Source organism: Pan troglodytes, chromosome 8 (genome assembly GCF_028858775.2).
Source record: "Pan troglodytes isolate AG18354 chromosome 8, NHGRI_mPanTro3-v2.0_pri, whole genome shotgun sequence".
In the NCBI taxonomy this organism is placed as follows: Eukaryota; Metazoa; Chordata; class Mammalia; order Primates; family Hominidae; genus Pan; species Pan troglodytes.
The window spans coordinates 86,323,869-86,338,371 of NC_072406.2; the positions used below are offsets into that span (position 1 = coordinate 86,323,869).

At 45.0% G+C, this 14,503-nt stretch overlaps 1 protein-coding gene across 2 annotated transcripts in view; it reads left to right on the top strand.

Annotated features, from left to right (window-relative positions):
• VCL (vinculin) overlaps positions 1 to 14,503 on the top strand; it is a 119,291-nt gene that overhangs the window by 102,190 nt on the left and 2,598 nt on the right. Inside the window, exons 15-21 of one of the 2 annotated variants that reach the window (XM_507854.8) lie at positions 799 to 907; positions 2,030 to 2,332; positions 4,152 to 4,276; positions 5,892 to 6,077; positions 8,847 to 9,050; positions 11,125 to 11,328; positions 11,728 to 11,832. In XM_507854.8, the coding sequence (XP_507854.2) occupies positions 799 to 907; positions 2,030 to 2,332; positions 4,152 to 4,276; positions 5,892 to 6,077; positions 8,847 to 9,050; positions 11,125 to 11,328; positions 11,728 to 11,832 (1,236 nt within the window). The remainder of the gene's footprint in view (positions 1 to 798; positions 908 to 2,029; positions 2,333 to 4,151; positions 4,277 to 5,891; positions 6,078 to 8,846; positions 9,051 to 11,124; positions 11,329 to 11,727; positions 11,833 to 14,503) is intronic. The other variant, XM_001147346.7, reaches the window with a different exon arrangement.

Here is a 14,503-nt window from a genome sequence, read left to right on the forward strand (position 1 = left end):
ATACCTGGCTAGTTTTTTGTATTTTTATTAGAGATGGGGTTTCACCATATTGGCCCGGCTGGTCTCAAACTCCTGACCTCAAGTGATCCACCCGCCTCGGTCTCCCAAAGTGCTGGGATTATGGGTATGAGCCACTGCACCCGGCTGAGTCCTCTGTGCTCTTGATGCTTAGTCTCTCATCTGTAAAATGGAGCTAACTCCTTCCTAATGGACTCTATTTGGATTAAGAATATGCATGTACAGCCTGTATCTTACCAGATATGTGGCAAATGTTAAACCTTTTTTCCCCAAATGCTATAACTGACTGGCCAGGACCTCTTGAGCAGTCACTTAAATTTTCTGAGACTTGGTTTTTGCATCTCTAAAGTAGAGATATTAACTGTCCTGTCTCATGGGGTTGTTGTGAGGATTTTTTCTTCATATTATTCATAAATCAGTTTTGAGTACTTTTCGGTATCCTTCTTAATGGTGATTTTTAAGATGGAAGAGTTGACATCAAGTGTTTAAACATATGCCAGTTTTGTGTATGTTCTTCTGAAGTATCAAGTGGACACTCATTTACTTTGTCACTTTATTACCTTCTTAAAATCAGGCTGTGATGGTAAAACCTTCCAGTGAAGGGCCCATTCTGGGGAGCTGTTTATTGAGACCAAACCTCATGTATTCAGCCTGAAAAGAGACTTGCCACTTTCTGGCTTTACAGTGCCATCTGTAGGTAAAGAGGAGAAAGCTTGGCTGAAGGTTTGTATCTGGAGAGCAAGGGTACTCTGGTGTTTAAAGGTGTTTTGTCATTGTCAGGTGGTCTCGGCTGCTCGTATCTTACTTAGGAACCCTGGAAATCAAGCTGCTTATGAACATTTTGAGACCATGAAGAACCAGTGGATCGATAATGTTGAAAAAATGACAGGTAGAGTTTTCTATACAAATCTTGTTGTCTAATCCATGAAGAATGAGTTCTGAGAAATTGGAGCGGGACTGGTTCTGTTACTCAGCTGTAATTGGATAAAGGGCCGGTCACGTGCTGAGCAGTGTACTTGGCTCTGATTAAGGCTGCTGAGCAGTGGCGGCTTCTCATTCAAGCCTTGCAACTTTGTCAGAAGAGAGACTCTTTGAGTCTCTTTTATTTTAATGCTGCCCTCCTGGCGTGATGTTTATTGTCACCACTCCTATCTTCTCTTTGAATAGTGTCTTTGCCCAGTCCGAGCCCGAGTTTGGTTTCAGAGGCTGGGAGGCGGTGTTTGTGGATACAGTAAGTGTCCCTGTCATTTTCAGGGGGTTCACATTTCAAGGAACCACAATAGCTACCATTTAATACAACTTGTCTCAGAGTTTCCTCCAACTTATCAACTACGTAGTTTTTTTAAAAAGGAGAAACCAACCACCAGCAAACCTGTGTCTGTGCAATTGAAGTGGCACCTCTGAATCGTCTTCATTCTCTGTAAAGGGAGAGATAGGAAAGAAGGAATGAGGAATGTAGGCTTTTTGCTGTCCCTGCAGAACCTGCTGTGAATGGGGTCCATGGCAGCCCGAGATGAAAGTGGAACTCCTGAGGTGTCTGAAGAGAGGTAACAGGAATAAGAAATAGGCTGTTAGGGTTATTGGAATCCTCCGCATGGCTCATCTTGAGCACTACAAGCTGCCAACAAGCAACAGATGGCTGGGGAGTGAGACGGGCAGGGAGAAAATATTATTCACAGATAATGTGGTGGTGATGCAGTGATGGTTTCAGACATATTCCTTGTTTCCTCCCGATGTTGCATTTCTGGTTGTCTGGGGTGGATACAAGAAGGCTGGCAACCACGGTTGGTATAAATGCTGCAAATCCAGATGGGCTTTTGGGCTATGTCCTCACTGTTTTTTTTAACTGTGGTGTTTACCTGGAAGCTTTTGATTATGTAGGAAGAGTTTGAGCTGAAGAAGAGAATTCTGGATGTTATACTTTCTCATGAGAAACTTGAGTGGATAACAGTGTTTTGGAGTTTCTATTCTTCTAAATTGAAACTAAATTCCATTTCTGTTTTCCTAACAGGGCTGGTGGACGAAGCCATTGATACCAAATCTCTGTTGGATGCTTCAGAAGAAGCAATTAAAAAAGACCTGGACAAGTGCAAGGTAGCTATGGCCAACATTCAGCCTCAGATGCTGGTTGCTGGGGCAACCAGTATTGCTCGTCGGGCCAACCGGATCCTGCTGGTGGCTAAGAGGGAGGTGGAGAATTCCGAGGATCCCAAGTTCCGTGAGGCTGTGAAAGCTGCCTCTGATGAATTGAGCAAAACCATCTCCCCGATGGTGATGGATGCAAAAGCTGTGGCTGGAAACATTTCCGACCCTGGTAAGCAATGCATGGCACTATGTCTCACCTCCGCTGAGAGGTTAACTCAGGAAAGGTCGTGAGGGAATATGTACCCCACAACCACCACATACAAAGTCTGGGGGCAAAAACTATAGACACTTAGTTTGAGAATGCTAGATTAATCTTTTTCCATCCAAATCTCTGCAGTTATCAGCAGGCTTGTTGTATGTTAGTTTTTCTGGACCAACTTCTCTGTGCTTTCTTTTTTTTTTGAGACTCTCACCCAGGCCAGAGGGCAGTGGCATGATCTCAGCTCACTGAAACCTCCACCTTCTGGGTTCTAGCGATTCTCCTACCTCAGCCTCCCGAGTAGCTGGGATTACAGGTGTGTGCCACCATGCCTGGCTAATTTTTATGTTTTTAGTAGACAGGGTTTTCCCATGTTGGCCTGGCTGGTCTTGAATTCCTGACCTCAGGTGATCCACCCGCCTTGGCCTGTCAAAGTGCTGGGATTACAGGTGTGAGCCACCGTGCCCAACCTCTGCGCTTTTTTTTTTTTTTTTGAGACGGAGTTTTGCTCTTGTTGCCCAGGCTGGAGTACAATGGCACAATCTCGGCTCACTGCAACCTCCGCCCCTGCCTGGATTCAAGTGATTCTCCTGCCCCAGCCTCCCGAGTAGCTGGGATTACAGGCTCCCACCACCACACCCAGCTAATTTTTTGTAGTTTTAGTAGAGGCAGAGTTTCACCATGTTGGCGAGGCTGGTCTCAAACTCCAGACCTCAGTTGATCCACCCGCCTTGGCCTCCCAAAGTGCTGGGATTACAGGCATCCAGCCTGTGCTTTCTTAATATGGTCTGGCTAAATAGCTCCTCGCCTTGTTCAGTCATTATTTTGGAAAATTTTCAAAAGATGCATGATAACCAATTTACCATCCATTTAGTTTATGTAACTGGTGTTAACTTCTCTTGGGCTTTTCTTAAAATGCTTTTTTTTCTTTGTAAAGCATTCTCAGTTTCTATCAAATCTGGAGGGCTTAAGTTGATCTGTGGGTCTCCTAGGCCCTACACCTAAAGAAAATCTGGGTTTTCTTTAGGTGAATTTTGATCATATTTTTGGTACTACCATGGCAGATCATAATTGGAGCTGCTCCTTTGGTTGAAATCATCTGAATTCCTTCCTGTTTTGAACATCTGATGTTTTCAGTCTTGTCTATGGGTAGAATGCAGTCAATGCAAGAGAGTAGGAAGGAGGAGCTCCCCTATCCATCTCTGGTTCAGGCAGAATCTTTCTAATATCCAAAACCCATTATCACTAAGGACATGCTTGGTTTCCTAATTGGAGTTTCTAATAGTAGAGTAGATTCCTGAATTCCAGGCAACTGAACAGAGTAGCGCAGCTCAGCATAAGGGTTAACATACTGAATGCCAAGGACAGCAAAGGAGTAGAGAGAAAGGTGAGAAGTACTTCAGGAAATGTATGTCCAATCTGAAACTGACATCTCCCATGTTCTGAGTTGGGCAGGCTTATCTCTTGACTGCCTCATCATAAGAGAGGTGATGGATGCCACCTGAGCCCAAAGTGTTCATGCCCAGGGATCTCCTGGGTACTTTTTAGTTGTACAGCCAAGAAGGCACCCTGAACACTAAAAGAACAGCTGGTTTGTGATGCTTCCAATGCTCTGCAGGCCTCAGGGCATCTGCCTTGTCCTGCCTCCCCCCTTCTTCAATCACTGCCCGTGATATTTACTGGCAGCTTCACATCCAGCTTTTGTTCATGGAACCAGTTCTTCTGCTGCACAGACAGTGCTTTGGGGCACTGACCCACCCAGCTGAAAGTGAGGATGTCTTGTGTTTAGGACTGCAAAAGAGCTTCCTGGACTCAGGATATCGGATCCTGGGAGCTGTGGCCAAGGTCAGAGAAGCCTTCCAACCTCAGGAGCCTGACTTCCCGCCGCCTCCACCAGACCTTGAACAACTCCGAGTAAGTAAATTCAGATATGCAGAGAATTGAGCAGGAAGGTGTTGAGACTGCAGCAAGAGAGAGGTAGATTGTGTTTTAGAGCCTCCATCACTAGGTGGCTTCGTTTAGCTTTCATTTGAAGCTTAGTGGGAGGCAGATCTCGATTTTCATTCCTAAATCCAGTGGAGTTATAACCTAGTGCTTATATGCATGGGGTGTGTGTGTGTGTGTAGTACTGGTGTGTGTGGTAGTGGCTTGCTGTGATGGGGAGCGGCTGGAGCAGAGGAGCTGGCTTTGGTAAGTGTGGATGTGATGAGTGATGAGGTAGTGCATTGTGGTAAAATAATCTGCACAGCTTGGAGTAAGGAGATTTGGTGTGTTCTTAGTTGATAATGGTAGAACCGAGGTGGTTGAAATCTTGTGTTGGTTCTTTCCTTTATTTGACTTTTTTTTAAGTAACAAGATACATGCTTTTAAAAAATTTTTCCCTAACTATAATTTAAGATCTTTAGATACCTTCCCCACTACCCCCCGCAAGTACTGTGAATATATTTTTACATGGTGTAGGAAGAAGCTAGCTAGGCAGTATGTTGCAGACACAAATTCCAGAAACAGAAATAGTGATTATTTCTAGACACTTATTCCAACTAACAGTATTAGAAATACCTTGACTTTGTAAATAACTTATCAAGGCAATAATCTGATTTACTTTCCCATATTTAATGTCAGTAAAAGATGTTAAGTTTCTAAGTTGGTTGAGTACAAAATTGGGTCATCGCACACACAGCTAAGGAACAGTGTTTCCCAGCCTTCAACGCGTCTTAGATTCTTCCCAGCTGGGTGCTTGGTGGGTGTTTAGAGCTGGGAGAGAGGGCTATTCCTGGGAATGGCTTCTTATGTGAGCAACAGAGTTATGTCATTTAGAATCTGGATCTTAGAGGTCATTTGGTCTAGCTACCCCTCAGTGACAGATGAGGAACCTCAGGCCAAGGGGAGAAGTTACTTGCCTATGTAGCTGCTTTTTGGTAGAACCAGGACCACAACTTACATCTTCTGTAGGGACTTTTTGAGAATCCTTCATCTGGTAGCACTGTGTACACTTGCCTGGGATGCAACCAAAACAGTAGCTGCAAGCCTTTTTTTTTTTCTTTTTTTCTTGTTTTGAGACGGAGTCTTGCTCTGTCGCCCAGGCTGGAGCGCAGTGGCATGATCTCAGCTCACGGCAACCTCTGCCTCCCGGGTTCAAGCAATTCTCCTGCCTCAGCTTCTTGAGTAGTTGGGATTATAGGCACATGCCACCATGCCCGGCTAATTTTTGTGTTTTTAGTAGAGATGGGGTTTCACCATTTTGGGCAGGCTGGTCTCGAACTCCTGACCTCAGGTGACCCACCTGCCTTGGCCTCCCAAAGTGCTGGGATTATAGGCGTGAGCCACTGCGCCCGGCCACTGCTAGCTTTTTGTAGAGAAACCTGCTTCTGTTGAGATTGAAGCAGGTGGTCCTTGTGGCTCAGTGTGGGTGGTCTTACGTGGAGTCAATGTGGGTGGGTTTTCTAGGGATGCTTTTTAGAAGAAAGGAAAGAATTCCAGGGGGGAGTAGTTTTAGGACTTTACTTACAACTTGTTTTCTCTTTTTTAGCTAACAGATGAGCTTGCTCCTCCCAAACCACCTCTGCCTGAAGGTGAGGTCCCTCCACCTAGGCCTCCACCACCAGAGGAAAAGGATGAAGAGTTCCCTGAGCAGAAGGCCGGGGAGGTGATTAACCAGCCAATGATGATGGCTGCCAGACAGCTCCATGATGAAGCTCGCAAATGGTCCAGCAAGGTAAGTAGTGAAGCTTTTCTTGTTGAGAAAGGATGTCTTCTCGGAAAGGATGAAGGACCATGAAAGACCCAGAAAGAAGAGTCTATTTGGAGTCACCCTCTCTCTCTCCTTTGGTTCCTGTGTTGCCAATAGCATATTCCTCTTCTTACCTGTGCTTTAGTGAGATGTTTCTGACACCTGATGGTTTCTCCTTCAAGCTTGCAAAAGCCAGAGTCAGGGTGCCTGTGATTTGAGAAGAGGGTTCCTGTCCTTTGTCCATTAGAGTGCCAGCTGCCTTGACCTTAGCATTTGGGGTCTTTTAGAAATTACTTATCTTTCTTGGAACTGCAAATGTTTTTAGATGCTACATTGCTAATGATCAGAGCTCCAAATATGAATTGTGTGGGCTGTGCTAAAGCTAGATGAAATGTTTGCATTTTCTTTCTGTTTTTTTTTTTTTTTTTTTCCACAGAAGCAAGTAGATTGGTATCTTAGAAGCCATGTGCTTTTGTCCTTTCTCAGAATCATTTCACCTGTCAACTCAAGACAGCTCCAGGCTGTCTCTTACTCAGCAAATCTGAAGGTGTAAATATTAATGTGGTTGGTAAAAATATGGATGCTACAGCAGTCTTGCCCTATGAATAACTTTTGCCTATTTTCCCCTAAATGATGAAAAGTGAGCAGTAGCTTTTCTAGATAAGAGGAATATTATTGCTAACCCTGCAGTGAAAGGTAGCTCTTAGTTCTAAACTGTTTCTAATATGACCCTAGATCTTTTTTTTTAATGTTTTTATGACCTTAGATCTTTATTCCCACCACCTATTTGCCTTTATTCTTTACACATCCTCAAAGCTTTCAAGCCCTTGTGTCGATTGTACTTCCTCAGGGACCTCCTGCACCTGCAGCTATTCTTGGATTTTTTTCAGGCTGGGAAATTCACATTGGTTTTTAACTCTGTATTTTGCTGAACTGTTAGCTGTGAGCCCAGGTTCTAAGAAGGAAGGGAGACTTTGCTGGTGTTGGACCTGACCTGTAGAATTATTTATAATGGTATCTCTCCAACTGCATGTGGCAGAGCCCCACTGTGCATGGGGAGTGGGGGAGGGTGAAAGTGAAGATTTTAAAGGAAATTTAAATTTCATTACAATGAACCAAAATACACTATGCAGAACAAAAAATATACATGAATTATTTAAAAAAACAAACAAACTTAAAAGCAGACAGCATTGGCCCACATTACTTGCCCCACTCTGCCATTTGTGGCCAGAAGTCCTGAGGTCTGTCTCCTGAAGTGTGCAAGATCAGGAGTTTGCTGACTTTGAGTTGTGTGAAGTCAGAAGCTACTTGAACCATGTGTGTACTGGGCTGGGGAGGAATATCTGTTCGTGTGTCTGTCAACCTATCTGTCTTTGTACACTGTGGGACTCTGAGCCTTAGCAGCAGTGAGCTGGCTTTTCTTCTGAGCAGCAGAGATGGGTCTTGGTTGAGTTTAGGCAAAAGAGTTTAGATGGTATCTGAACCCCTTGTTGGCCCTGAATCCTCCAACATTGTCACCCTTTGGAGTCAGGTTTCATGTGCAGGTTAAGACTTTTAGGAGTGGTAACAACCGCAAAGAAAATTCCATATAAACTACTTCCTCTTGAGTACAGATGTTTGATGTAAAGAACCTGTATTCATCATTCTTTGTATAAATGGTTTGGCTTCATTGTGGCAGTTTTTAATTTTCTTTCCATGTTAGTCTATTTTCAGCATCTGGCTTTTATAATCTCCATCCCTGGTTCTAAATTCATGTTCTCTCCATCATGATTCTCATTCTTAAATGAGCACCATTCTTCTGAGCTTCTGTGAGCTCAGCTGCAGTCACTTGCCAAGTTCACATATTATTCTATCTGTGAACTAGATAAGCAGAGTTTGGGGTGAGTGAGAACCTATTTTGCAAGCAATTTAGGTTGTACCCAAGGAGAAGCTTTCTGAGGTGGTACTAGCAATGGATGCAAAAAGAGATGGTAGAAGCTTTGCCTCAGAAGACCTTGAGGGGATAGAGAGCTGGTCTGATGTGTGGGTGTTCCCTGAGATGGGCGGCTGACGAGGTGGCTTCTTGAGGCTCCTTACAGCTGGGTGACAGTGGGGTACTTAAGTTCTCTTCAGTCACCATTGTGTTTGTTTTTCCTGCCTCTTTCCTAGTTTGGTATTCGTTACCTCTGATGTATCATTTTTAATTCTGGGACTTTTAACTCATGAAGGAAATAATCTATGTCTGGCAGCTGCAGAGCTGACCCAAATTGCCTCCTGTGTCCCAGGAAAATGTAGAACAGTGACCATATGATCCAGCAGTGTTCACTTTGTTCTGTACAAAGTAACTTGTGTGGCTGCATTTACTTTTTCTCTCCGGATTCCTTTTAAAGGTAATTTGCTACTATCGTTTGGTTGTTTGGCTCCTCAGAAATATTCTCATGTGAGAATCACTCTTGTCAAGTTTGACTTTAGTATCAAGTGTATTAAAGAAATGGATGCCACTTGCTTTCTTGGTGTAAAGATTTCTCTAGAAGCCCTTTGCCATTGGAGTGAGTCCCTTTTCTTCTCTCACCACACGGTGGCTTGGGCTGAGTGGCGCTGGAGGCTGAGAATTCCCCCTTCTGTGAAGCTTGGTACACAAGGCTCCTAGAGAACATGTTTCTTTCTCATCCTAGGCAGGCTTTGGTTACTAAACCAGCTGAAGCCCAGTTTCCCAAGTCGTATTGCTCTTACTAACACTATCCCTATTTCTCATCCTTCCCGCCATCGACAAAGCCGGGCATCCCAGCCGCTGAGGTGGGTATAGGTGTTGTAGCTGAGGCAGATGCGGCCGATGCTGCTGGGTTCCCTGTCCCCCCTGACATGGAAGACGATTACGAACCTGAGCTGCTGTTAATGCCATCCAATCAGCCGGTCAACCAGCCCATTCTGGCCGCGGCTCAGTCCTTGCATCGGGAAGCTACCAAGTGGTCTAGTAAGGTACTGATCAGCACCCCCAGTTGGGGGCTGCTCCATATGCATCCGGCCATGTGCAGCCTTGACACATTGCATCACTCATGATCTGTGCTGGTCCTGTGAGTCTGAGCAGGGCGGGCATCTGTCTGTCTGCACCATGTTGTTAGGACTGGCTTCACAAGTTTGATAGGTCTGCTAACGCCAGATTAATTGGACTGCATTTATGTTTAGGGGATGAAGAGAGATGGGGGGGGTCACTTTTGGAAAGGATTCCTTTTCTTACTGATTTTGTGGCCATCGCTGGAAACCCCTTGGGAAGCCGTGAATGCATCTCTCAATGACTTCCAGGTCAGGAACCATGGTAGACCATTACGAGGTCACCTGGCCTGACCATTGAGCTTTGCCTGCTCCCAACTGACCCCTCACTGATGGCTCAGGGAGAGTTGATGAGGGGGAGAGGCAGCTTTATAGGGCAGGGTCTCTGGGGGAGGACTGCTTGCTGCCCTGCACTTGGCTATGTGGCAGATGCTGGCCTTGATGGGAGTCCACAGAGAATGGGGCCTCACTGACTGCTTGTCCAGGTATCTCAGTGGGAGGGAATGGGAGTGGGAAATGGAGTACTCAAGGCCACAAGACAGGCCGCCATAGAACTTTGGCCTTGGGGAATGAACCAAAGCTAGTTTGGAGAGTAGGGTGATTGGGGTGATCACTTTTCCCTTTAAAGGTGGCATGCTGCAAGAAGAAAGGCTTTGAAGAGTGATGGGTGGTCACTAACCATGGCACTGTGCTATCTTCTAACCAACGTGATGGGGTCCTGGAATGATCCTAGGTCTGCACTAGAAGAGGGAGACCCAGAGGACCTTGTCTAACATACCCCTTGCTTCTTGACTTCTTCCCATACCTGCGTTCTCTCCGGCCTCAATTACTGCCTGAGATGTTACACCCTTCCAGCATAAATGATGAACCGCTTCATGGTGCCTGTAGAGGCCTCTTGCAGAGCACCCTGCAGTGGTATGGTTTGTGTATGCCTCACTGCACTGTAGAGAAATGAAGAGCATGAGGGGAAAAATGAGTAGGGCCTGGACTTTTAGCTAGTTTTGAACACTGCAGTTGCTATGACTTGGGGTTGTTAGCAGCCAAAAGAGGAGCTTTCATGAGAGGGCACAGAATAAATAACTTGTCTGTTTCTTTACTATGACCCATGAGGGTTTTAGTAAACCAAAATGTCAAGTCTAAGATAAACTGCCATTCCTTGGAGTGAGGGTTCCATTTACAGCCTGAATCACGACTTTTATTTTCCTAATGCCTTCTCTTGCATCCTCTTAGCTGAAGGTTCCTTTTAACTGGAATCTTCACTTAGCTGAGGGGACTGAAGAATTGATTCTTTACCCTTTTACGTGGGAAAAATTAAAGCAACATGTTCGTTCAGGCTGACAGGACAAATAAGAGGCAGTAGAGGGATAGCCAGAGCAGGCTAGATCAGAAAATATCTTTTTTTTTTTTTTTTTCCCTCACCCAGCTGAGAATAGTTACTTGGGGTTTGAAATTCTAGTTAAGTAGCAAGAACCCTTGGCTGCTATTTGCAACAAGGGTAAGCATGAAGAGGGTGATTTCAGCATCTGGAAAGGCTCCTCTGTATTTTTCCCCTCAGGCCAGCTCTACTGCTTTCTCCCTATAGAAATGAAAGTGCCTGTTTAACCAGCTCCTTGGCCCTGTCCCCAGTTTATTGATATGATTAACCTGGAGATGCCAAAGTGCTTGTTCAGTGCTGTGCCTGGGGTGCACATCTTGCCCTTTCAGACTAATATCTGGGTCTTCCTTTTTTTTAGTCAGGAAATGTCTCTCTCCCTCTCCTTTCCCCCTCCTCTCTCCTCTCTCTTTGTTTCTCACACTGAGTGCTTGGGCGAGTGCCCTCTCATTCTTTTTTTTTCTTCCAGTGCTATCCGTATCACTCAAGAACGGCCCTTTTCTCCTCTTCTCACCCTTCCGGAGGGATGCTAAGGTGGCAAGCTCCCTCCTCTTCTCTGCGCTTCTCCTTCCTTCCTTAACATGGCCAGAGCGTGGGCAGAGCTCACACTGTATCTTTGCTTCCCTCTAGGGCAATGACATCATTGCAGCAGCCAAGCGCATGGCTCTGCTGATGGCTGAGATGTCTCGGCTGGTAAGAGGGGGCAGTGGTACCAAGCGGGCACTCATTCAGTGTGCCAAGGACATCGCCAAGGCCTCAGATGAGGTGACTCGGTTGGCCAAGGAGGTTGCCAAGCAGTGCACAGATAAACGGATTAGAACCAACCTCTTACAGGTACTCGGGGAAAGAGGCTGCGTGTGTGTGTGTGCGCGCGCGTGTGTGTGTGTGTGTTGGAGGGGAGGGTATGAGAGGGAGAAAAGCAGGAGAGAAAAACTAGGTAAGGGAGAAAGAGGCACTTCACCGGGGACAGAAATAGCAGAAAGGGAAAAAAAAAAATGTACTGGGAAAGACAGATTCAGGAAAGGTTACTTCCTAATCAAATGAATGCTTCCATTTCTGGAGAAAGGGATTGTACTGACCCTAGGGGGAAAAACAAGTGGAATTCTGCTGCTTATTTATCTAGTGCCTTTTCTGTGCCAGCCACTGGGAATACAGAGGTAGATAAGTCTTGCCTTCAAGGAGCTTGTGGGCAAGGCAAACAGAGAAACATACCAAATTAAACTTTCTCTTTAGGTATGTGAGCGAATCCCAACCATAAGCACCCAGCTCAAAATCCTGTCCACAGTGAAGGCCACCATGCTGGGCCGGACCAACATCAGTGATGAGGAGTCTGAGCAGGTATGTGGCAGCTGTTTTTGGTTTCTGGCTGGCAGCTTCTGTGCCGGTTTGCAGTAATTTAACTCTGCTTTGGGGAAATTTTACCCCTTAATCGAGTATCGAGTATTCAGTATGTGGGATGCACTCAGACTGTCTCAGGAGGGGAAAGTCTGTGTTGGATAGATACATCAGAAATTTGGAATTGGGGCCAGGTGCAGTGGCACATGCAGGTAATCCCAGCACTTTGGGAGGCTGAGGCGGGAGGATTGCTTAAGCCCAGAAGGTCAAGGCAGTAAGCTGTGATTGCACCACTGCACTGCAGCCTAGGTGACAGAGTGAGACTCTTGTCTTGAAAAAACAAAACGAAACACCAGGAATTGGGAGCCAGGTGTGGTGGTGTGCACCTGTAGTCCCAGCTACTCAGGAGGCTGAGGCAGTAGGATCATTTGAAACCAGGAGTTGAAGACTAGCTTGGGCAAAATAGCAAGACCCCATATCAAAATAAATAAATAAATAAATAAATAAATAAATAAATAAGTAAATAAGTAAATAAAAGGAATCTGGAATTGCTCTTGGGCAACTTTTGTCATTTTACAGATAGGAAACTGAGGTCTAGAGAGGTTAAGTGTCTGAAATAACACTATGGATCAGTGGCAGTTAGGACTCTACTCAGTTCCTTACCCTTGGAATAAGTTTGGCTCTTTTGAGGCCTCCAGTGCCTGTTCATTTCAACTCATTGTATGTTTCTGGCTGGAGAGAAGGTCCGCTTTCCAGCTCTCTGTGTGTTAGTGCCTCAGGGAGGATGAATAGTGCAGGCTTTTCCGGGGCATGAGGTAGTTAGGCCTGTGCTGAAACTGAAATGACAGCTCAAAGGAGGTGCTTCTCTTATATTCTCTTTAGGTTTCTCTGATAGAGATAGAAATAAGGATGCTGAGAAGGTTCTCTTAACCACTGCTTCCTGCATATACCTTGGCAGTCACCCAAGTTTGTCCTCCTTCCCGAAATCTTGGCCCAGGTCTTTCAGGAAACCCTCATTGGAGCACCCCTTACTCTCCTTATTTCCCCTCCGGGAGGCCCTGCTCTAAGCAAGATTCCCACATGGACTGCCCACACAGGGCTCCTCACACATGGGGTACATAGTTTTGTTGGACTAGCCACACGGGGCTCATCACACATGGGCTAAGGTGAAGCACTGTATTAGGTGTTCAGGGAGTTTAAAAAATTAAGAGACACAATTCCCCCCACCCAACGTGGGGAACTCAAAAATAGTCTGAAAGAACAACTGTTTCTGATCTCTAGGCCAGGAGATAGGGCACTGGGGCACTTTAGAGGAAATAAGGCGGCCATTCTTCTTGGTGCCATTATTGTTGCTTCTGCTACCATATTCTAATCCAACAACTCTCACCCTAATCCTCTCTTCTCCCAAACCATGGGAACTGTATCTTCACACCTAACTTCCACATATTCTATGAAGGGTTTGCACACTTCGCTGTTTCTATGTCATGTGATCTCTTCTGTCCAAAGAAAGGTGGAAAAAAATGGGGAAGGAAGGGTAAGACTGAGATTCAGGCCTAATCAGAGACTTAATCAATTAACCACTAAAAATATGCCTTGAGAATATCTATTATGTTCCATTAAATATTCCAGTTTTAAAAAGGGTAGAAATTGACAGTATGGTAGAATGGAAAAAACACAGGACTGTTTGGGAGGCTGAGGCAGGAGAATCGCTTGAACCTGGGAGGCGGAAATTGCAGTGAGCCGAGATCGTGCCATTGCACTCCAGCCTAGTTAACAAGAGTGAAACTCCGTCTCAAAAAATAAAATAAAATAAAATAAAATAAAATAAAATAAAATAAAAAACAACAAAAAAACCCAAAACCCATAGGACTATAAGTCAGAAATCCTGAGTCCTAATCCTCACTCTATGAATGTCTCTGGGCCTGAGTCCCTTTGCTGACCAAGTGAAAAGAACAACTGATGAGGAATTCCAGCCCACAGTTACACTTACCAGAGCCTGTGAAACTGAGTGTACACATTTTATGCAGGTGTGCATTTTTTCTGGGGGAGAACTCACCACCTTCATTAAATCCTCAAATGATGTATGACTTAAAAATAGCCAAGAATTACTGGGCTGATGAATTGCCAAGATCCTTCCTTGACTTTCTATGGTAGAGTACCAATGTGATTTCAGTCCTGTAAGTTTGTGTGTTTGTTTGAAAGATTAACGTATTTAGATTTTCATGGGTTTAAAGTGGTTGGTTGCTTGGTTTGTTCATTTGGTTGTTTTTAAAATTCATTAATTAAATATTTATGAAATACCTCCTGTGTGCCAGGCACCATCCTAAATACTGGGGGTATGACAGTGCACAAAATTGACAAAAATCTACTCTGTATAACTTAAATGTTAGTATGAAGACAGAAAAAACCCTCAAAACTCCCAAACAACCTAGGTAAAATACGTAGTGTATCAGTTCGTGATGATAGGTTCAATGGAAAAAATAAGGCCAAGCGCGGTGGCTCACGCCTGTAGTCTTAGCACTTTGGGAGGCTGAGGTGGGCAGATCACTTGAGCCCAGGAGTACGAGTCCAACCTGGGCAACATGGCGGAACCCCATCTGTACAAAAAATTAAAAAATTACCCAGATGTGGCAGCATGTACCTATTGTCCCAGCTGCTCAAAGGCTGAGGCAGG